This window comes from Papio anubis, chromosome 3 (assembly GCF_008728515.1).
Source record: "Papio anubis isolate 15944 chromosome 3, Panubis1.0, whole genome shotgun sequence".
NCBI lineage: Eukaryota > Metazoa > Chordata > Mammalia > Primates > Cercopithecidae > Papio > Papio anubis.
In genome coordinates, this window is record NC_044978.1 from 48335129 (window position 1) to 48359105 (window position 23977).

The 23977-nt window shown below is 44.4% G+C and overlaps 1 protein-coding gene and 1 pseudogene across 1 annotated transcript in view; both read left to right on the plus strand.

Moving 5' to 3' along the window:
• TBC1D9 (TBC1 domain family member 9) overlaps positions 1-23977 on the plus strand; it is a 138858-nt gene that overhangs the window by 110947 nt on the left and 3934 nt on the right. The window contains exons 14-18 of the mRNA XM_003899213.5: positions 8900-8998; positions 9173-9241; positions 14183-14423; positions 20318-20383; positions 21200-21286. Coding sequence (XP_003899262.2) covers positions 8900-8998; positions 9173-9241; positions 14183-14423; positions 20318-20383; positions 21200-21286 — 562 coding nt within the window. The remainder of the gene's footprint in view (positions 1-8899; positions 8999-9172; positions 9242-14182; positions 14424-20317; positions 20384-21199; positions 21287-23977) is intronic.
• Positions 177-8893, plus strand: LOC108586099 (annotated as a pseudogene).

Sequence of the window (23977 nt, forward strand, 5' to 3'; positions counted from 1 at the left end):
ACCATCCTGGCTAACATGGTGAAACCCCGTCTCTTTAAAAAAAAAAAAATACAAAAAATTACCCAGGCATGGTGGCGGGCACCTGTAGTCCCAGCTACTCGGGAGGCTGAGGCAGGAGAATGGCGTGAACCCGGGATACGGAGCTTGCAGTGAGCCGAAATCGCACCACTGCCTTCCAGCCTGGGCAACAGAGCAAGACTCCGTCTCAAAACAACAACAACAACAAAAAATAATAATAATAATAATAATTATAGGCTCCCTTAACTCCAGCACAAATTCTGTTTGGAACAAGTATTATTGTTACATTAGTAAACTAGCGCTTCTCAAGGAACTGGAATATGCGATGCCTGGGAGAAGGTATTATATGTTATATCCACACCTGTATCTTTGTTTTGGGTAATGGGAAATGTTGGCTGCAGCATTTACTGAGCCAAGTTTTGTTTGTCCTGTTTTTAGCATTTAATTCTGGCAGAGCCCCTCCCAAAGTCAGGGGAGGGAGAGAGATCCCCATGTCATTCTAATTGCTTGCATTCCTTTACAAATCCTCCAGAAACAGCCAAGCAGAAACTTGGAGTCCATGGTTTCCTTTTAGGTTGGGACCATTTGCACCAGAGGGAAGGGCCATTGTGTTCGGTCTCTGGCTAGTTGCAGAGTCCTGGCTGAGGAAGGACCCCTACCTAACAAATAGCAGAATCCATTTCTAGTTGATATTAATTAGATATAAGACACACCAGGCTGTTTGAATGTCAGGCTTGTGAGGAAGCCAATGTTTAATATTAGTTACTATTATTGGTACTTTATATTAATGTATCTTTATCTCCAACACAGTTTTACAAGGACAGCTTTGGGGTCTCATTTTATAGAGGAAGAAACAGGGTCAAAAGACTCAACTGAATTGCTCACTCACATAGCTAATTAGTCAAAGAACAATAATTTGAATCAAATTTTGTCTAGCTCCACAATTTATGTTCTTTTTAACCCAGAGACAAGGAAGAACTTACTGCCTATGATAGAATGGTAGTTGGTGGAGTTACAAAGCTATTTATCTGGGTCTCAGACCACTTGCAGCTCAACCACTGTGGAACTCTGGGGGACCTAACCTCTCCAAATCTTGGTTTGCCCATTCATAAAACAGAGGTAGTGGTCTAGACTCACTAAAGTTATTGTAAGGTGCAGATGAGATGGCATGTTAATGTCCCTGACAGTTGTAGGTACAATAAAGCTATCTTTCCTTCTGTCTCACAGCTAGTGTTTTTTATTGATCACAGGCATGCTATGTCCCAGTTTGAAGTAATAAATTCCCAGTTCTTCATCATTAGGCATGTAATTTGCAATGGATGCTCACTGCTTTTCTGTTTGGATCAAAAGACTTACCTTCCTTGAAAGTTTTTCTTTCCTAGCCAAAGATAAAACCCCATAGTGAATTAAATATAATTGCGTTTCATCATTAATGGCAGCCCCTACTAACTCTTGAATTCCAGCTTTTCAGTGCAAATGCATATTGCATCTTCATTGTTGAGAAGAATCCAATTCCACCTTTGGAAGGCACTTCTTTGGAGATAAGAAGTTTCTTCCATAAATCCTGCTTTTGTAAGGTTGAGACCCACTCACCACATTGCTGGTGGAAGATGGACTGGGCAGATTCAGAGATGTCAGTGTAGTCTTCTGCTCTGATCATCTGAAAGGAATGCCTGGGTCCGAATTCCCTGGATTAGTCTTTTCAAAACAGAAAGTAAAAGGTACTAGAAAGGCATAGTCTTTTTTGCTGTAAACTCCAACTTAGGAAATATAATAGTTCAGATTCCACTACACAGACTGATCTATAGAGAGGTGCTATTTATAGGGATGTCAGAAAAAATACAGGATTAATTAATATTGGTTGGGATATACTTATAGTAAAAAAGTATTTATTGTTTTCCTGAAATTCAAATTTAACTGGGCATCCTATATTTTCTATATATTTATTCATTGAATCTGGCATCCCTAGCCAGTTATTGGGTACCTACTGTGCTGTGCAGCCAGTCAGAGAGGTAAGGCGCTAGGAAGTTTCCCCGGGATGGAGCTAAGAGCACGAGTTCTCGAATCTGACGACCTGGGTTCAAACTTAGCTTTGCTGTTTACCAGCTGTGTAGACTTGGGCAAGTTGATGATTTTTGCTAGACTTTGATTTCTTTGTCTCTGAAATGGGGATAGGAAGAGCACTTACTTCCTGGGATGATCATGAGGACCCCCTAAGTTCAGCAAATATTTGTTGAGCACTTACATGTGAATCAGCACTGTCCTCAGCTCATGTCCTGGTCACACACAGTCTCTGCCATAGAGTAAGTAGTGATAGATTTACTAAGCAAAAACAAACAAAGGAAAAAAACAAATGCAAGGTGGTGCTAAAGGCAAGTAAGAAGGAACACAGCACAGTGAAGGGTGGGGACACACTGTTTCTCTGAGCGTTTATTGTTCTGGTGAGATGACAATTAGCAGAGACACAGGTGCCATGGAGGAGCGAACACAGTGCTGTCTGAGAGAAGCACAGAGGGGCAGCCAGCAGCCGGTGCTCAGGCTGTGGCTGGCAGGGAGTCTGCATGATGCACTTGGGGAACAAGAAGAGGCCACTAGAACTGATGAGTAAGAAGAGGTTGGTGGTGGCTGGCCAGAGAGGGCATTGTGAAAGGTGGAAAGAGCATGAAGGGCTTAGAGGCCTTGGAATTTTATCCCGAGAGAGGATGAAAAATCACCGGAATTTTAAACAAAGGAAGAGCATTGTCTGATATTCTTACTACTGGGGGAAGATAATGATGCATTGCCTGGAGGAAGCGCAGAGATGTATTTAGAGGCTCTTGCAAGAGAGGATAGTGGCTTAGGGGTAGTTAAAAGTGGAGGCCGGCAGCTGAAGCGGGCCTGGAAAGGCCAGAGAGCGCCAAAGCTTTTGGGTGCGAGGGCTCTGGTGCCCAGGGTGAGGCAGAAGTGTGACACCCGCCGGTGGGCATTGCAGTGGCCGTGGCCTGGCAGAAGGATAGTAGCGGCAGTGGTCGGCTGGGGCCTGGGCTGGCAGACCAGGAGTGCCCTGTGTCACTGAGTAATGTGAAAGGGCACAGCCTAGCAGATGAGGACTGTGTGAACCCTGGGCCAGACACCAGGAGTAACGGCTGCTGGGGGCCTGGCTGGACTGAGATCAGGAGAAGCTGCTCAGAGAGAGTAAGGAGCTGATTGACCTGGCCCGCCTGCACCCTACCAGCTGTGCTCCTAAGGGCCTGAACTCCAAAGTCCTGGTGACCCGGGCCCGGGGCTGGCAGGCTTGGGTTGCTAGTCTGTGGACCTCGCAGCCCATCTGGCCACGACCCCTGGTTGTCCCGCTGGGGCAGCACGTCCATGTGGCTTGCCGGACACCTCTAGGGCTTGGGCCCCCCATCTCTGCACTAGGGCATGGCCCCTGCGTTCCCACCAACCGTGGGGGCTCCCTGCTGTCGGCCTACCAGTTTGTCAGGGACTCCCAGTAGGGCCAGCTGTTGGTCATTCCCAGCGATCACCTGCCTCACTGCGGAGCTGATGGAACGGTCCACCGTGCCACCCCTTTGCCCCTCCCTGTACTCTCCGGGCTGCAGCCCCCTGCACCACGCCCAGCAGTTGCAGCTCTTTTCGCTGCAGCACTTCCTGCAGCCGCAGGAGCTCCTGTACCTGCAGCAGTGGGTGGCCCAGGCCCTGGAACTGCAAAGGAGTGCCCAGCTGGAGTGGCTGAAGGCGCAGGAGTACCCGGCAGAGATGGAGGAGAAGGGGAGCAACCGGGGCCTGGAGGCCGCGGGCCAGGCTGGCCTGGCCACCGCTGGCCCCGGGATGCTGCTGCGGAAGCCCCCGGCCTGGCCGCCGGCCCTGCGAGCATCTGTGCCAAGGCGGTAAGCCTGCCGCCATCGCCCCGCGCGTCCCCCGTGGCCTCCCTGAAGACCAAGGTCATCCAGCAGCTGGAGGATGTGTCCAAGCCCCCTGCCTACGCCTACCCTGCTACCCCCAGCTCCCACCCCACCAGCCCGCCACCCCCCTCCCCGCTGCCCACCCCGGGTATCACCCGCAAGGAAGAGTCCCCCGAGAATGTGTTCAAGAAGGAAGACTTGGAGATGTAGAAGGAAGCCCCATTATCTTCCAGACCTTGTTCTCAGATATGCCGCCCAGGTACCCGTTCCAAACCTTGCCACCGCACTACACCAGGCCCTACCTTTTCCTGGGGCAGCCCACAGCGGCCGCCAATGCGGATGGCCTGGCCCCTGATGTGCTGTTCCCAGCTGATGGGCCCAGGTGCCTGACACTCTCCTCTGAAGACAAGCCCATCCGCCTATCCCCCTCCAAGAGCCCAGAGCCGCTGCGGGAGGGCCCGGAGGAAGAGCCTCTGGCCAAGCGGGAGGCAAAGTGGAGATGGAGGACATGGACCAGCACCCCTCAGAGCTGCCACCTCTGGAGTTGCCGCTGCCACTGCCCGCCACGGAAACCATGGCTACCCTGAGCCCTGCAGGCGGTTGCGGAGGTGGCCTGTTGGAGGCCCAGGCGCCGAGTGCCACCGGGCAGGGCTTCACCAAGCCCTCCAAGTGCCCAGACTGCAGAGGGGCCTGAAGCACGCCTGGATTCCCCGAGTCGGACAGAACCCTGCATGGCCGCCCTGGACCTGGAATGGCAGCTGACACAGACGCTGGTGGAGGCCAAGGAGGAGCCGGTGGAGGTGCCCGTGGCGGTGCCCGCGGCGGAGGCAGCGCCGGAGGAAGGCCTGGCCCAGGCGGCCCCGAGCGAGCCTCAGCCCTGCCTGGAAATGTCAGACTGTGACGTGCCCGCCGAGGAGGGACAGTGCCTGAGACTGGAGCCCCAGGAGGCCGTGCCTGTGCCCAGCAGCACCTGATTACCTGGAAGAGGCAAGCTCTGAGCTGTTCCTGCCCAGCCTGGAAGACCCACTGGCTGGCATGAACGCCCTGGAGGCAGCCGTGGAGCTGCCCCAGGCCAGGCCTCTGCCCTCCCCAGGTGCTGCTGGAGTCCAGGCCTTGGAGAAGCTGGAAGCTGCAGAGAGCCTTGTCTTGGAGAAGCGCTTTCTGCACGGCATCACCCTGCTGAGCAGATCGCAGAGCTGGAACTGGAGAGGAGGAGCCAGAAGGTGGGAGGTGCGGAGCGGGCCCTGGTGGCGCGACCCTCACTGGAGAGCCTGCTGGCAGTCTGCAGCCACATGCTGAGGGAGGTGCTGGATGGGCCAGTGGTGGGACCCGCTCAAGAACCTGCGGCTCCCACGGGAGCTGAAGCCCACAAGAAGTACATCTGGATGCACAAGGAGGAGGAGCGGATGTACCCCATAAAGTCCTCCTTGGAGGACATGGACGCCCTGGAGCTGGACTTCCAGATGCGGCCGGCCGAGGTCCAGCGCCAGTACAAGGAGAAGCAGCGCCAGCTGGTGAAGCTGCGGCGGTGCCGGGACTCCGAGGACAGGCACGAGGAGTCCCATGGAAGCTTGGCACGCAGGCGACGGAAACAGACCCACGCCCCCGAGCGCCCTGTCGCCCCCTGCAAGAGGGAGAAGAGCTGCAACAGTAGCGGAAAGCCGAGCAGCAAGTCTCTGCTGACATCAGATGACTATGAGCTGGGAGCAGGAATAAGGAAGAGACACAAAGGGCCCGAGGAGGAACACAATGCCCTCACTGGAATGGGGAAAGGCAGGGGGAGGAACCAGACTTGGTATGCGAGGCCTCGTCTGACTTCGTAAGTCAAATAAAGATTAAGAAGAAGAAGATGGCCAGCGACCAGGAACAGTTGGCAGGCAAGCTCGACAAAGGCCCTGTCCTTCACCAAACAGAACAAGTTGAAGTCACTCTTCAAGTTTTCGGACAGTGCTGGGGGGGAAATGGAAAACTGGCCGGGCCTGCCGCAGGTACTTAACTCCTTATGACAGCCTGCTGGGCAAGGACAGGAAGATGCTGGCCAAGGGCCTCGACCTGTCTCTGAAATCTTCCAGAGAAGGTAAACACAAAAGGACCACCAAAGCCAGGAGGACAGGGGTGGGGTTCAAGGCCAGAGGCCAGCCCAAGTCCACCCATTCCGCGTTTGCCTCTGAAGTAAGCAGCTACTCTTACAATACAATACGCACTCAGAGGAAGAGGAAGAATTCCTGAAGGAGAGTGGCCCGCCCAAGGCCCCTCCAGCTAGATCCAAACTGACGCCTTCCCTCCTGTGTCGCATGGTGGCAAAGAACAGCAAGGCAGCTGGCAGCCCCTAGCTGACCAAGAGGGCCTGGCGCCCCTCTCTGAAACCCAAGCCGGCCACCAGCAGGACGCGGCCATTTTGTTTGCTGCTTCGAGAGGCTGAGGCGCATTCCTCCTTCAGCGACTTTTTGGAGGACTCATTTGACTAAGGTTACTAGCTCCAAACACAAAATACTTACCTTGTTTCCTAGTGAGAGAGTGCCTGCAAGTGAGCGAGAGGGAAGCGAGTGGGCACACGGGAGAGATGGTGGGTGAGGAGGCCCGTGCGGATGGCCGCAGGAAGGCCACCATCTGGATTCTTGGCAGTGTAGCCTGCTGTATCAGCCAAATTATTTTTATTTTTTCTTTGATTTGTACTGTATCATTGTGATACTATTGCTGGCTAGCTCCTTCTGAGCTGTTATATGGACTGCTTCTGAGTCTGCATTTTTCTCCACTTTCCCTCCTCTCTGCCCTCCTCCCCCTACCCCGAGTTCCCCCCGGACCCCCATACTCACCTTTTCTGCCCACCCAGAGACCCCAGGCTTGGGTGGGGCTCTCTGTGGGCATGGGCCCAGTGGGGGCTTCCCGAGAAACATTTTGTAAATTGAATTCTGTCATGTGGGCGTGTGACTTGATGTTTGTACTGCGATTTTGATAATACCAAGCTTTAAAACATATTGAGTTCATTTTTAACAACAACAACGAAAAAGTGGAGGTGATAGAAATGGTTGCAAATTCCTGGGGAGTAGGTATTGATAAAGAGGTCAAAGGCTCACAAAGGCACTCTTTTTAAAGCCTCTGTTTTAGTATACTCATATAACTGTTTACCCAGATCAAAAATAGAACATACTAGCAACACGGAAGTGCCCCTTGTGCCCCTTTCGTGTCACTGTCCATCCAACCATGGTTAATACATCTCCAGACTTCTAAAAGCATAGATTATCTTTGATTTCTTTTGAACTTGATACAAATGGAATCTCACGGAATATGCTCTTTTCTGTTTTTGTATTTTTTTTTTTTGCTTTGTATTATGATTGTAAGATTTAAACACATTGTTCTTTTTATTGCTGCAAAATAGTTGATTATGTGCTGATATTGCCATTTATCCATTCTGTGCATGAGCATTGGAGTGGTTACTGACTTTTGGTTAATAGTGTCACTATTAATATTCTAGCACATGTCTTTTGGTAAAAAAATAAAATTATATATATAGAGCATATATGTATACACACACACATATATATATGCTTTTTTGGGGGGGTATATACTTAGTAGCAGAATTTGAGAATCATAAGAATGTTTAGTCAGTAGATACTGCCAGACAGATTTCCAGAACAGTTGTACCAACTGATACTCCAACCAGCAGTATATAAGAGTTTTGGTTGCACCGTATCTTTACCAACACTCGATGCTGTTTGTCAGCTTTTTCTTTATCCTTTAACTATGCGAAAGGAAAACAAAATCTCAGGACCCCAAACTCACTTTGCCAAAGGGAAAAGTTAGGCTTGGAAACTGAGGCTTGTAAAAAGCTGCCTTTCCTTTTGTTACTAGACACATAGCTGCAAGAAAGAAGGCCTCATGTCTCCCAAGGGGGCCTCCCTCACCCTGACAATGTAAATTAACAGCTCTTCACAGGTACAAGACCACCGAAGACTAGAAATCACCCCCACCTACTCCCCCCGCACCCTAAGATAAGGTCATATTTGTCATCTTCCTCTACTGTATGTTTAGTTTATCTTATGTAAAGTGCAGATTTACTGAGCGCCAGACAAATACATAGTTGACTGTTCCCTCTACCCCACCTTTTTGCACAACATGTGATACCCTCCCTCTTTTTTTTCCTTTCCTCTTTCTTCCCCCTCTTGCCCCTTTTCTCCTTTAAATATTGAAGCCCTAAAAACCCTCCCTGGAAAAAGTGCAAGCCACATAGCCTACTGTGACTTGCATCTCTTTCCCAGGCATTTCCTCAACCTTGGCAAAATAAACCTCTAAACTGATTGAGACCTGTCTCAGATACTTTTTTGATTTCCAAATACATTTAACTATTGCAGTCACCGCTTCCATAGGTTAAGCTTTAGACTTTAAGTGGGGTTTCTTTGTCTTTCTTTTGCATCCCTAAGAGATATAAAATCTTACATATTCTTTCTCTGCCTTCAGATAGACTGGTTTGGCTTTTGACAACAAACATTTGGGGGTACTAGGGAGCTTGAAGAGATGGCTAGCTCACAGTGTCTGCCATCAGGAGACACATAGCATGCATTTCTGGGCCAGATGGACAAATGCTCTTGAACCTACTGGTCAGGAGCAGGGAGCCTCACGCAGGGTTGGAGGTTTCTTCCAATCTTCTAGTCTAATGGTTAGCCTTAGACCTTTCTGCTAGTTGAGAAGATTCTTTCTTTGAAGCATTTGTTCATACACAAGTAGCCTTATTTAGCGCTTGACAAAATCGATGACTTAAGGAAAATACATTTGACTCTGAAATTTAATTCAACTGCTGAGCTGCCTGAGAATTTCCAGATATTTATTTCTAATTGCTCTGTGGCTTTGAAACAGTAACTAAAGGTGTACTGTAGGATGCCTGTCATATGAAAGGTCATTTCTTTTATGTGTCAAGAGTGTGTTGCAGGCATTCTGCTGACAGGATATTGTGTGCTATAAGAGATTTTTTCAGAGACACCAATATTGCTCCTTTCCAGAAATTTGGAACTATCCGGGCAGATTTGATTGAACAGATGAGATTCAAACAGAGACTGAAAGTGATCCAGACACTGGAGGATACTACGAAACGCAACGTGGTAAGTCCTTTGAGAAGTAGCAGGCAGCCTTTGTTGTCTTCCTTCTTCACACTCCTGCTGGCTGTGAATTCTGCCTGACAGAACTGAAACCAGTTTGAAAGGGGAAAATTAGGGATCTTTCCAGCATGACACTTTTTGAGTTTGTGAAATTCATTGTGCTTAATATTTTTATAGGTACGAACCATTGTGACAGAAACTTCCTTTACCATTGATGAGCTGGAAGAACTTTATGCTCTTTTCAAGGTGAGTTTCAAAGTAAATTTATGCCCATTCAGAGGAGTAAAGGAGTTCACCTTAATAGTTCAGTTAGTTCTTGATTTTCCTGTTAAATTAAGGGATAATATAAATAGGAAGCTAGAGCTGAGAGTGCAAAACTCGAGTACTTAATATGAAAATAAACATTCTTATAACCAATTTAAGTTGATGTTTTAGTTCCCTTGCACTCCTTATAATATTCTAGTTGTTTACTTGAACCTAAAAAAAAGTTATTGCTTCATAATACTTATTAAAAACAATGGTGATCAAGTTTAAATTCTGCTTGAATTCCTGCAAATTGTGATTTCCTGTGTTAAGCTGTAAAAACACCCTTGTGTAGTTAGAATAAAGTTGTTTAAATGCCCAAGGAAAAGCATAATTGGTTAAATTTCTGTGATTTTCCTTTTATAATTCCGCCTCTATCAATCTTGATTTTTTTTTTTTTTTTTTTTTTTGAGGCGGAGTCTATCTCTCACTCTGTTGCCCAGGGACAGCTGGGATTACAGGCACACACCACCAAACCCAACTAACTTTTGTATTTTTCTTTTGTCTTTCTTTTTTTTTTTTTTTTTTTTTTTTAGTAGAGACAGGGTTTCACCATGTTGGTCAAGCTGGTCTTGAACTCCTGACCTCCACCTCAACCTCCCAAAGTGCTGAGATTACAGGTGTGAGCCACCACACTTGGCCCCAATCTTGATTCTTAATAAGAAAGTAAAGTATTATGGTCATAAATAAAGCAAAGTACAATTTTTTCTTTTGGAAAAAAAAAAATTTTGTCATAGGTATCATCAGCATCAGAGGTTAAAATGTGATAATCAACAGGAAAAAAAGTTTAAAATATGCCTTTTATGCAGGTGCCAATTTCATCACAGTTTCTAATTACCGTCAGAACTAAATCTGGCTGTTTTGAGAATTGCAAAGATAGTACGGGAGGAAATAGAAACGAACATAAAAACCAGAGTTGAACACTGGTATTCTACTTCTTACAGTCAGAAAAGGTGGTTGCTTAGGACTGCTCTTGCTGGTGTCGCCCACTGCCTGTTCGCCACTGGAGGGTACCACCGTTTTATTTATGTTGGTGTCACCAGTGCCTGGTAAAGTGCACTAGTACTAATACTAGAGTCTCTGCCTTTGTAGGTGTTCCAAACATGTGTGTTGAATTAATAGATAATTTAGTGATCAGTTCTCAATATAACACAGTCCCTGCATTCTTCTGATGAGGAAACCGAAGCCCAGAAAGATGGAGGCACTCTGGGTGTCCAGGCTGCTTGGCGGTGCGCTTGGTGCAGCATCAGCATTATCAACAGAGTGGACAGTGGCGCACCCGCCAGCCTGCCTCCAGCACTTGAGGGTGCAGTCTCTGTGGTGTGCCAGCTCATGAATATTTTATTCGTACATGTTAAGCACCTGTAGCTAATTAGCTACATGTTAAGCACCTGTAGCTAATTGTTCTTAGTGTAAGTTGGCGATTCTTAAGGCAGGAGAAAACAATGATGCAACTGAGATCAGGTTTTTAAGGGATGCTGAGGGCCAGAAGTCTTCACAGGGCATGGGGGCAGGGCCAGGATTCTTGTGGGGAGCTAAATGGAAGTGGAAGTAGCAGCTGGAGGCAGTAAGAGCCTGGACAGGTAAGAGAAAGGACTGCGACAGCGTGTAGAGGAGGCTGACTCGGGGAAAAGGAGGAGGACCGGGGATGGCTGTACAGAAGTCCCAGATCTGGAAGTCATTGAAATCACATCTTTTTTTTTTTTTTTTTTTCTTCTTCTTTGAGACGGAGTCTCGTTCTGTCGCCCAGGCTGGAATGCAGTGGCGCGATCTCAACTCACTGCAGCCTCTGCCTCCAGGTTTCAAGCGATTCTCCTGCCTCGGGCTCCTGAGTAGCTGGCAGTACAGGTGCCTGCCACCACATCCGGCTAATTTTTGTATTTTTAGTAGAGACAGGATTTCACCATATTGGCCAGGCTGGTCTCGAACTCCTGACCTTTTGATCTGCCTGCCTTGGCCTCCCAAAGTGCTGGGATTACAGGCATGAGCCACCAAACTCGGCCGAAGCCACATCTTAACCTGGGCACTGCTGCGCTCTCTGGTCTGTGTACCTTCAGATAACAACTGTGTCATTTGAACCCTGAGAATATGCTGAGGAAAGCACTTTTCTTATACTCAAAACCCTCTCCTAAAGGTGTGTTGACAACACAAGTTCCCCAGCTCTGTTAAGGACCCAGAAGAACCTGAGATTTGGTTGGTGTCACGGATGGGACAGAGTCTCTTCTACTAAAGAATCCAATATAAAACTTCAGTTATGGACACTTTATGAAATCATTGTAACACTTTAATTGGCGTTCATTCATTTTCTCAAACATTTATTGAGTCATCACGATGTGTTAGTCACCCTGTCAGACTTTTTAGTACTTAAAAAGCCAATTTCTAGAGCCAGGTACAGTAGCTCATGTCTGTAATCCCAGGTACTTGGGAGGCTGAGGTGGGAGGGAGGAGTGCTAGAGCCCAGGAGTTCTAGACCAGCCTGGGCAACATAGCAAGACCCATCACTAAAAAAAATATATTTTTTACATTAGCCAGGCATGGTGGCACACATTTGTAGCACAGAGGCTGACTGACTTAGGAGGATCGCTTGAGCCCAGGAGGTCGAGACTGCAGTGAGCCAGGATCACACCACTGCACTCCAGCCTGGGCAACAGAGTGAGACCCTGTCCTTAAATTTTTTTTAAGAAAGCCCATTTCTGAGTATTTTTTTGGAGATACAAAGGATTGATGCAGTCCTCCTCCCAAGGAGCTGACTACACAGGCTTTTGGGTAGAACTTGAGGAGAAAAGGTTAAAGAATGCACCCTAAGGCAGATATCATGGAAAATGTGGTTCAGGGGCCCTTTGCCCTGGTTTCTCTTGAACTCTTTCCAAATTAGCCCTTCTGTTTCAGTCTCTGGGCCCATAGTCCCCAAATGATGGTCTGTGGGTTCTCACCAAGGAACAAGGGAGATGATCTGAAGGGCATGTTTTATCTTAATGGTTGTGAGCACCATGAAAGTGCCTGCACCCATGTTCAGGCCAGGTTCAGAGCAACTTGGGATGCTTAGTTAGGAGGAAATGCTTTGGGTAACCTTTGTCAACCGATGTAGCTCAGGTTAAGGGGTTCCTTCCCGGAGTATATCACCAACACCATGCTGCCCACAGAGAGGCTGCTGGGCTCCACTAATGCTCATTCAGAGTACAGCTTAACCCAGCAGGCCACTCTGACCTCAGCATCTGCCTTCCGGCCTCTAACACACACTGCCTCCACCCTGCAGCCAGGAATGCAGTCCCAGGAATGCAGTCCCAAAGCCCTGCGGAACTTTGACACAGTTTCCTTTATTCTCTCAAGGTCGCCTTGCAAAAAACCTGACTGGTTCTCCTCACCACCTCTCCTTCCTCCTCTCTTCCCTACTCCCACTCCTCTTTTTAGCTTTTTCACTACAATTCCCAATAAACAATTGTGAAAAGACATTGATCTTCTCTGCTCCTTTTCTAAGGGAGAGCAAAATAGAAATACAACATACTCACAATTGACTCTCCTCTTTTTCAGACCCCTGCGGAAAAGAGAAAGATTTTCAAAAGTGTTTTTTTTTCCCTTCTTTTTATTATTATTTTTTTAAGACAGGGTCTCTGTTGTCCAGGCTACAGTGCAGTGGCACCATCCCGGATCGCTGCAGACTTGACCTCATGGGCTCAAGCTATCCTCCCACCTCAGCCTCCCAAGTAGCTGGGACTACAGGCACGTGCCACCATGCCCAGCTACTTTTTAAACTTTTTTTTTTTTTTGTAGAGACAGGGTCTCAGTATATTGCCCAGGCTGTTCTCAAATTCCTGGGCTCAAGCGATCCTCCCCCGGCCTCCCAGTGCTGGGATTATAGGAATGAGCCACTGCACCTGGCCAAAGGTGGTTTTTTTTTCTATTACCATATTTATTCATGCTTATAGTGAAATATTCAGGCAATACAATAAGGAAAAAGTGAAAACAAAGTCCTCCTTTTTGTGCTCCTCCTTTCTCCCCCACCTGCCACCCAGAGTTAACTATAAATGCTGTGTGGGTTGAGGGCGTTCTTTCAGAACTTTCTAGTGCATACTTTTTTGTGTGGTCTTCCTAAAAGGAGTGGATATTTCTACCAGAGTCACCATGACCTCATGAATAAAGAGGCTGCCTTTTTTCCAAGGGCAGCAACAGGAAGCCCTTTGCTGGGTCCGGATCTCTCTTCTGCTCGCCGGAGTGGTTCCTATGCTGATAGTTTTTCTAGAGCTATTTACAGAGGTGTGAAATTGGATGACCATACACTTGTAGGTTGAATACTGTGTGACTGTGATCTTATTTATGTGATTTTGGTGAGCAGGGAAGCAGGGGGTTATGTATGATACATGGGACATTACAGCGGGCATTAGGAAACCCAAAATCTCATCATGATTCTGCTTTAACTAACTGGGTGGTTGACCTCATGTAAGCCACATAAAGTCTGGACTTTACTATTGTCACCTAGAAAACAAGGTGGTCACATTACCTAAATTCCTGTCTTTTTCAAGTAGCATTCTATTTAAGCTAAAAAATTTCTTTCTCTTTATGGGAGTTAGTTCTAAAATGTATGCAAGTGTGTAAGAGGGAAGAGAATGTGGTGGGGGGGGAGTTCCCTTTCTTTCTTCACCTACACCCAGTAATTGCAGACCTTCCAGGTGTAAATTGCAGAAATGGTTGGTGTGGAGGCGGTGAAGGGCTGGTCAAGTGGAGGCAAGTGTAGAACTAAGAGACCGAGGGGGCCCTGAGGCTACAGCCCTGCCCCAGGGGATGCACACAGATTGACTTAAAGCCCTTTCCAAACTGGAGGACAGCCTTTTCTTTCTGGTATTTGCTGCAAAAGAAGATCCCCAGTGATCATCCATTCTTTTTTAGGCAGAACATCTCACCAGCTGCTACTGGGGCGGGAGCAGCAACGCGCTGGACCGGCATGACCCCAGCCTGCCCTACCTCGAACAGTATCGCATTGACTTCGAGCAGTTCAAGGGGATGTTTGCTCTTCTTTTTCCTTGGGCATGTGGAACTCACTCTGACGTTCTGGCCTCCCGCTTGTTCCAGTTATTAGATGAAAATGGAGACTCTTTGATTAACTTCCGGGAGTTTGTCTCTGGGCTAAGTAAGGACGCGGTACTATTGCATGAGTTGGGATGGGATGATGGAGCTGTGCCCAGTGTCGCCCATGCTGCCCTCAGGGCTACAGAAGCACAAGGGGAAGTTTGCAAACTGATTATAAAATGTGTTTTTCACGAACATCGTATATGGATAAATTGTTGCCTCTACATCAGACAGCCCTCAACACTAGTTAAAAATACATTATTAGAGAAGTCACAAGACAATGAAATGTCAACATAATCACTGAAACCAAGACTGAGATAGTTTTACAAGAGACAAATGTTTGGGTTGGTGGATTACTTTTATTTGACAAAAACCCAGAATATTTTATTGAATATGTTATATGTAATTGCATAAAACATCTATTTCATAATAAATTTTATATGTAATTTCATAGTTTCATAAAACATTATGAAATGTTTTTAATAAAGTAGCACCACAGCAGCCCTGCAGCCTAAATGGAAGTCTTTTCTCTCCCTTTTGCTGGGAGGAGGGACCTTCCAGCAGGAGCAGGCCCAGCCTCACCCCACATCTCACCACAGCATGAGGGCAGCTACCCATCAGCTCCCTGTCTGGCTTGCTCACTGCCCTACATATGACTGCCTTTTTGGACTCTTGTTCCTTTTATAACTGGGCACAAAAGCTGCATGGTAGTGGAGCCTGGCCCACCTGACGTAAGGTTGAGAGTATAGCAGGCATTATGCCAGAATGAGGTAAGAACAATTTTTTAAAAATTCTAATTGTGCTACTCTATGACCTTGGGCCATATGCTTTAAAAAGAAGTACCCAAGGAAGGAGAAAATGTCAGGCATAGAGCCAGCATTTCTAAAGAACATCTTTAATCTGTAAGAGTTATATCTAGAAGACGTAAAGGCCAGAGGAAGCTGATGGTTTTTTATTAAAAAGGGAAGGGATGTAGGTAAGGTTCTTTGATGTTAAAACAAAAATTGTGTAAAGCGCTCATCTATACGCCTAAAAGAGGAGACGTGGGAGAACTCAACGTATTTAGAGTGCAGATACTGTTGTGATACTTTAGAACTTTTACTATATTCATCCAAACAGCAGCTCTTAGGTGTAATAATGATAGTGATAACTGACATTTATACAGCATTTATTCCATGCCTGGCACTACCCTAATGCTTTTTATGTGCACAATTCATGTGCATTTAATTTGTCTAAGGGCATGCAACTATAAAGTTTGTGTTTGATACCAAGTACCCAAGAGGCACAGTTTGTGCTGTTACTCTTATGCTTCATTACCTACCTGCTTGCTACTATTATCTCCATATTTAGCTAAAGAAATAGATGCTCAGAAAAGTTAAAGTAACTTGTTGGAACATTAATTTTTAGCAAACCAGTAAATATGTGTTGTTGAACTGAATTGAGAGGCACAGCTAATACATGCTGGACCCAGGATTCAGCCAAAGGCTATCTGTCCTGAAAGCTTATCCTTTTCTCACTAGTCTGTACTGAGGATAATAAAAGGGCATTTTTTAGGAAGAAGGAGGCAGTATTAATTTTTAATTACACAAGTGATATATAAGTACAGTGTGCTTTTTTAAAAAATGGCACAAATCAGATAATGCTAAAGACCTCTTCGACCCTATGCTAATCTTTTTTACTTCCAAGGTAATTACTGATTGTCATACAGGTATCCATCAAAAGAGATATTAAAAAAAAAAATACCTTTGGGCAAAAATAAAGAGGAGAAAAAAGAGACAGGTACTACATGTAGAAAGTGACAGAAATAAACACAAATATTTAATTTACTTAAATTTAGTCAACTCCAGTAAGGAGAATACTTTTTAAAATCTTCGAGAAGGAAAAAGCGGCTTGAAGTCCAGCATAGAGAAAGCATTGGAAAAGAATATTTAGACTTCAAAATGCAGTTGAGTTCCTGGGCAAAGTAAACTATACCCCAGATTAGTGGGAGAACTCTCAGATGTGATTGCAGAGCTGTTGTCAGTTACTTTGGTCAGTTATAGTTATGGAGATGGGCAAGTCAAGGAGAAATTAGAAATTCTGTCTGTGTTTAAAGGAACTAAAGAATGGGCCGGGCCCTGTGGCTCATACCTGTAATCCCAGCACTTCAGGAGGCCGAGGTGGGCGGATCACTTGAGGTCAGGAGTTCAAGACCGTCCTGGCCAACATGGTGAAACCCTGTCTCTACTGAAAATACAAAAATTAGTCAGGCGTGGTGGCAGGTCCCTATAATCCCAGCTACTCAGGAGGCTGAGGCGCGAGAATCACTTGAACCTGGGAGGCAGAGGTTGCAGTGAGCAGACATCGTGCCACAGCACTCCAGCCTAGACAACAGAGTAAGACACCATCTCAAAAAAAAAAAAAAAGAAAAACTAAAAAATGAATTCTGAAAAACATGTATCAGTAATTTTATATCAATCCCTGGAGAGATCCCTCTAGAAATTACTGAACAGATAGATGGTCCTTGTGGAATTAGAAATGAGGGGTTTCAGGCCAAGGCGGGCGGATCACGATGTCAGGAGATCGAGACCATCCTGGCTAACACGGTGAAACCCGTCTCTACTAAAAATACAAAAAATTAGCTGGGCGTACTGGCAGGCACCTGTAGTCCCAACTAATTGGGAGGCTGAGGCAGGAGAATTGCTTGAACCCGGAAGGTGGAGGTTGCAGTGAGCCGAGATCGCGCCACTGCACTCCAGCCTGGGCGACAGAGCAAGACTCCCATCTCAAACAAACAAACAAAAAAGAAATGAGTTTCTGTCAGAAGTCATAAATTAGCTGTATCTCTTTTTCCAACAGTGTGGCTGAAACTTAGAGTCTATAAACATAGCATAATGAGTTGTGATGCAGCTGGTCATTGGATAAATAATTCATTATCAATGGAAAAGGTGAAAGTATATGGAAATTGGTGATTGTGTAACTGGCTGAACACTGCACCCAAAAGTGGGATGGGTAATAAGTTCATTTCAACTGAGAGAGCATTCACTAGTACTGTTGGGCCCAGTATTTGGATTCTTTGTGCTTGCATCCTTATTTGCACGATAGAGTTAACCATCAAAACTAAATGAAACAATTCAAGTAAAGTTCCTAGAAGAGTGTCTGGCTAAAAAAATGTCGGTTATGATTGTCACTATGATTGTTACTCATTCTCCTCTACCACACTCAGCAGACACCTCGAACCATGAAGGCAGAGAACACTTACTTACTGAATGGGTGGGGCCACATGAAGGCAGAAGAGAGAGCCAATATGTTAGGTGACCAAAGTAGGTTTTTAAAAATTATGATAGCCAGAAATTGTAACTGAACTCAGGTTTGGCTGTTCATCGCTCAAAAAACAAACTCAGGAGATGAGAGTTTTTTGGGTGGGAGGAAAAGCAGGTTTATTCTGAGAGCCAGCAAATTGCAAAAATGGCAGACTAGCATCCTAAACTACCATCTTAAGTCAGTACAGATTTTAGGCTCCTTTTGTGTTAAGGGCAGGGGAATAAGAAGCAGTTGGGATCAAGAGGTGACAGACAGCACAGACATCTGGACATCTGCAGGGGTCCGAGAAGGTTGGGAACTTCTTTGTCTTCAGTCAGATTATAATGTTACTATGAATCTTTAACAAAACAGTTTTTTGCATACTTCTTCAGCTTCAGAGTTAATTTTTTAAAACTACATGATTGCTATTTTTGCACATTATCTTAGTGCTCTAAAATTATCCTAGCCTACATGCAGGTAAAGGTCCCTTAAACAAAACTTGAATTAGTTATGTTCTTTTGCTGTTTCACTGTTGCAAAATGATTGGCAGAAAAAAAAATTTTGGTAAGGATAAATATAAGTTCTACATTTAAAGAAATAATTGTTAAAGAACTAGCTAGGATGTCTGCATGTAGTATAATAATAGTTTCCTACATGGAATCTAGAGTCAGACAAATCCAGGTTCAAATCCTGGACCTGTCACTTACTTATGACCTTGAACAAATTACTTAACCTCAATAAGCCCAATTTTTCTTATCTGTAAAATAGGAGTAATAATTGTGCCCCATTTTATAGAATTGTTATGAGATATAAGTGGGATTATACATATGAAGTAATTGGCACAGGGCTTAACACAGAGTGGATGGTTAATGTCTGTCATTATTTTCATGATTAGTTTTATTAATCATGCAAACATCTGGGGGTTTAGTTAACCATGTGATCATTAAGAGTGTGAACAGTTGAATTCACACTTAGGCTATACTAATGGAAGAGTCAGGAACAGTTCCCCTATTTCCTGGAGTGGCCAAGAGGCTTCTGAACTCATTCCAGAGGGATATTGATTGAGAAATTAACACATAAGGTAGATGTGGATCATAATAGGGAAGGATATACATATCACATCAGATGAGAAAATTGGAAAAATGGGAGAGATCTAATCTGAGAAGATAAAGTTGCCTCAAAAAGATAAGCTTAACAAAGACAGGACAGCTGTTCTTAAAATCTGAAGGATTGTTGTGTGGAAGAGATGAGACACCCATTCTGTTTGGCTTTAAAGAGTGGGATAAGAGAAAGAGGAGTAGTTCTAAACCATTTTTGAGTCATGGGCTCTTTGAGATCTGATAAAGACTATGGACATTTTCTTTCCCCAAAGTAACATATGCACATAAATAAAATTTTGCATTTTGAGGGGTTCATGGACTTCATAAAGTTGAGACTACAGGTTTTAAGGGTCATTAGACTAAAAATTACAGAAGAACTTTCAGTATTTAAAGAATACAGCTTGGAATTGAATGCCTCTGGTTGTACTGAGTTCCCCATCTTTGAGAATGTTTCAGCAGATGCTGGAGTCCTGTCTCACAGGGGTGTGTGAGAGGAGATCCTACATTAAGTGGAAGGTCGGACAAGATAACCCCTAATGTCCCTTCCAACCCAGATTCTATGATTCCTATTTTCTTTTTTTTCTTTTTTTTTTTTTTTGTTTGAGGCGGAGTCTCGCTCTGTCGCCCAGGCTAGAGTGCAGTGGCACGATCTCGGCTCACTGCAAGCTCCGCCTCCCGGGTTTACGCCATTCTCCTGCCTCAGCCTCCTGAGTAGCTGGGACTACAGGCGCCGCCACCTCGCCCGGCTAATTTTTTGTATTTTTAGTAGAGATGGGGTTTCACCGTGTTAGCCAGGATGGTCTCGATCTCCTGACCTCGTGATCCGCCCGTCTCGGCCTCCCAAAGTGCTGGGATTACAGGCTTGAGCCACCGCGCCCGGCCGATTCCTATTTTCTTCTTTTTCTAAATCTCATTTATCTTTAGGCACTCTGAGAATATATATTTACAAAGGATTTTCTGGTTCTAACAATAAATATGGACTTTGAGGGGAAAAGCAACAGAATTCTTCTGATTGAAGCTATGGTGATATAATGACAGATAGGTTCAGATAAATTAAGGAAATACTTAGGAGCTCCAAAACAATTAAAAAGGATTTCTGGAATGAGTAATTTGAAGTGATACCAAACACATCTTGAAATTCTTTCTGAACTCTTAATAGTTATTTAAGATGTTGTGGCCCAATCACATGACCTTTCTCATTGCTAAAGCTAGTTTATTAGGTGCCAGGCACTCTTCTAGGTGCTTTATATGTTTTAACACTTTTAGTTCTGACATTTCATGGAGTCCTGACATCAAGATCACTGGTAGAATCTTCTAGTATCATCTCACCTTACAGAGGGGAAACCGAGGTACAGAGAGTTTAACTCTCCCAAGAGTACATAGTACATGCAGAGGATTTGAAACCAACCATCCTGGTTCCTGAGCTCTTAACCCAAATAGGTCCTGGCCAGGCCTTTCACCATGCAGTGTCTTGGTTGCAATGTGTATGAAGTAGACTTTTTCGGGGAATACTAGGCCTGGAGATTGCTAGCACATGTGACGCATTTCACGTTGGTACTTATGTGACTTCTAGGTGCTGCATGCCATGGGGATCTCACAGAGAAGCTCAAACTCCTGTACAAAATGCACGTCTTGCCTGGTGAGTGAGCTACATGGAGCAGTACATGTGTCTGTAACCATGACCTGGCTTGAAGTCTCTTTTTTAGGTGTAACCTGATTGTCCTCTTTTTGCTATACACAGTCATTCATGAGTCACTAAGAACTAATGGAACCATGACAATTTCTATAAGTTCTTGAATCAGCATGCACTTGATTTATGGTCGTTTGCCTGTGTGAAGAGTGAGTTGTGATAACAGAAAAGAGCAGGCAGACATCTGCAAGAGAAAGAATAAATAGCACTTAGTAACACCTGGGATACAAGCATTATGAGAGAGAAAAGGAACGTAGGAACATTGACAGGAACAAGTGGGGAAAACGGTGAGGTTTTGAGTTCAATTTTAAACAAGGTTGGTACCAGCTGGGATCTATCTAGCAAATACTTTTAAAAATGAGATGAAATTGGCACTAACAGTAGAGGTAGGATAAAACTAGATTTGGGAATTCTCTTTATAGCATACGGTTTCCTAAAATTTTGTTGATAAAGCGTTATTCCAACTTGGAAAATTCTCCATACCACAGAAAATATGAAGGAACACTTTGATGTGGGGTTGTTAAAAGGGAAGATGGAGTTAGAAAGGGAGTGACCCCTTCCACTAAGGTTTAGAGACAGTAGCCACTCAAGGCCCCCCAGTGATGTGACCACTAAGGTTTAGAGGCAGTAGGCACTCAACGCCCCATCCCACCTTTGTAACTTTAGCTTTTCATCCCCACTACGTCGTTTCATTTAATAATTAAGCATACTTTCACTGGTTCATGGCCCTGCCAATATGAGAATTATGTTTCCTCCCCTCCCTAGAGCCATCCTCTGATCAAGATGAGCCAGATTCTGCTTTTGAAGCAACTCAGTACTTCTTTGAAGATATCACCCCAGAGTGTACACATGGTAAGTGACTTTTCTCACCAAAGATACTATATTTGTTTTCTACGGAGCCCTCCGTTATTGGAAAAAGACTTTCCTCCAAAGCTAGTCAATCAAAGACGTATGTAAATATGATTGCCTAATTGGTTACTTTCCTTTCCAATTTTTGAGATTAGGCAACTATTGGGCAGCAGGTACCTCGGCCCACTGAAGGAACCATGTACATTATTTCCCAGTAGATTAGGACACTTGTGTCCTGTAGAGCTATATACTTTGCTGCCCTCTCTCTGCTAGGATCAGCCTCATTAATAATATTATCCTGTTAGGCAGCCATCCAGAATTGGAACTAGGTTTTCTGTCAGAAAGCATTCTCTTATATCTGTGTTTGCTCTGTAGCAGAAGTTAGCAAACTATGGGCCGGGGGCCAAATCCAGCCCACCACCTAGTTTTTACAGCCTGTGAACTAAGAATGGTTTTTTACATTTTTAAATGGTTTTTAAAAATCAAAAGTAAAATATTTTTGCCACATGAAAAGTATATGAAATAGAAACTTCAGTGCCTATAAATAGTTTTGTTGGAAGACAGCCAAGCTCATTTATGTATGTATTGCCTATGGCTGTTTTCATGCTGCAGAATTGAGTGGCTAAAACAGAGACAGTATGACCTACAAAGCTTAAAGTATTCACTGTCTGGTCCTTTACAGAAGACGCATGCTGAACCCTGCTCTCTGTGGACGATAGGTCTACAAAGATGTGATTCAACTCATATATGTCTCCAAATTTATATGTTAAGTCATATACTGTTTTGTCTTACATTAACCTAGCATTGTCTTTTGGCTTGCTACTGTAGTAAGTTACTCACCTTCTAATTCATCATTAGGTCAACTTTATCAACTCACCTAAGTCCAAAAGTAGATGTAGGTTTCTCCTGGGTTCTTTTGCCTCTTAAGTTTTGCCATCCCTAGATAAGCACAATATAGACCTGCTTTTAGACTGTAAGCACCAAAGTGATTTTTGTAGAGGGAGTAAGCCAGGCTCAGTCTTATGACTGGCAGTACAAGTTTAGGGTAGGAGCTTTGGACAGAACACTAGCTATGTATATTGTTATCTAGGTGAGTGTAGGGAGGTTCCTATGTGAGCCTCAGTTTCCTTGCGTGGAGAATGAAGATGGCAGCTATCATATTGGGTGTAATTAGGACCTAATAAGATAATGTAATAAGACTTTTTGCATAGTGCCTTAGTGCATCGTATGTAGTCTTAATATTATATATCGAAAGTAATGGCAAAAACCGCAATTACTTTTCACCAACCTAATATCATTAGCAGTCACATTCTGGCTACAAAATGTTCAGCACACATTTCTTAGTAGACATTCATCTCAGAAAGGGAGTCTCTTGTTTTAGAAATGCTTCAGGAATGGTCACATGCCAATAGCATGTAATATCATTGAAAGATGCTTTTTGAAGAAGGTTTTCCAATGCCAAAAGTACTGTTGCTTTGCGTGAAAATGTTTAAGATACAGGTAAAATAAGTAAGCCAAAGCTATCTTAAAATCTTACCATATAAAGATAACTAATAACTAACCTTGAAATATTTCAATTTTTTGTTCAAAGTATACACAAATTTTATATATATATATATATAACTGGAATCAAACTACCTATACAGTTTTGTATCCTGCTTTTTTTTTTACTTAAAATCCAGTGAGAATATTACTTTGTCATTAAAATTTCTTTGAAAACGTGGTTTTTAGATGGCTATATAGTATCCACTGCATGGACTTATCATATATTAAATATTTTTTAAATATCTACTTGTTTCCTACATCATTTGCAACATTGAGAGGGGAGGAATTTCCTAATGATATATAGTACACTTTCCTCACTGTATCTTAAAAGCTGCTGAGATTACTTTGACCCATAGTACAGTGAAGGCCACATATCTGGCTGACCAGCCAGCTTTGGGTGGTTGAAGAAGTGCTGGAATGCACCCTAACAGCCGACAAAGTGCATGGGAAACTGAGGGCATTGTACACCTCCCTGTTTTGAAGTTCCTGTGTGCCCTGTAATGTCTCGTTTTAAGAAGACAAAACAGTTATAAGTGGGTTCCTTAAAAGTCGCATTTTTGAAGTACCAAATTATAAATGTGAAGTAGTTTTATAGCATATAACATTTTAGCAAAAAAATTTTTTTCTCTCTTCTACCAACATAGATTTTAATTTCCTTGAAAGAGTGAGTTACTGATCTTTTGCAGGGTCTGGCAAAAAAAATCAGTCTCATATATGCAAAGTTAAATGATAATGTAGAAAAGACAGGAGAGAAATCAGCATTCATGGGGGCAAGCACTACCATTTCTGAAGTGCTGAAGTCTATGTGACATTATCCCATTAATTTTTTTTTCGAGATGGAGTTTTGCTCTAGTTGCCCAGGCTGGAGTGCAGTGGCACCATCTCGGCCCACTGCAACCTCTGCATCCTGGGTTTAAGTAATTCTCCTGCCTCAGTCTCCTGAGTAGCTGGGATTACAGGCACATGCTACCACATCCGGCTAATTTTTGTATTTTTAGTAGAAACAGGGTTTTACCATATTGGCCAGGATGGTCTCGAACCCCTGACCTCAAGTGATCTGCCCACCTCAGCCTTCCAAAGTGTTGGGATTACAGGATGAGCCACAGTGGTTGGCCCTCCATTAATTTTTTATTGTACACTGAACCCAAG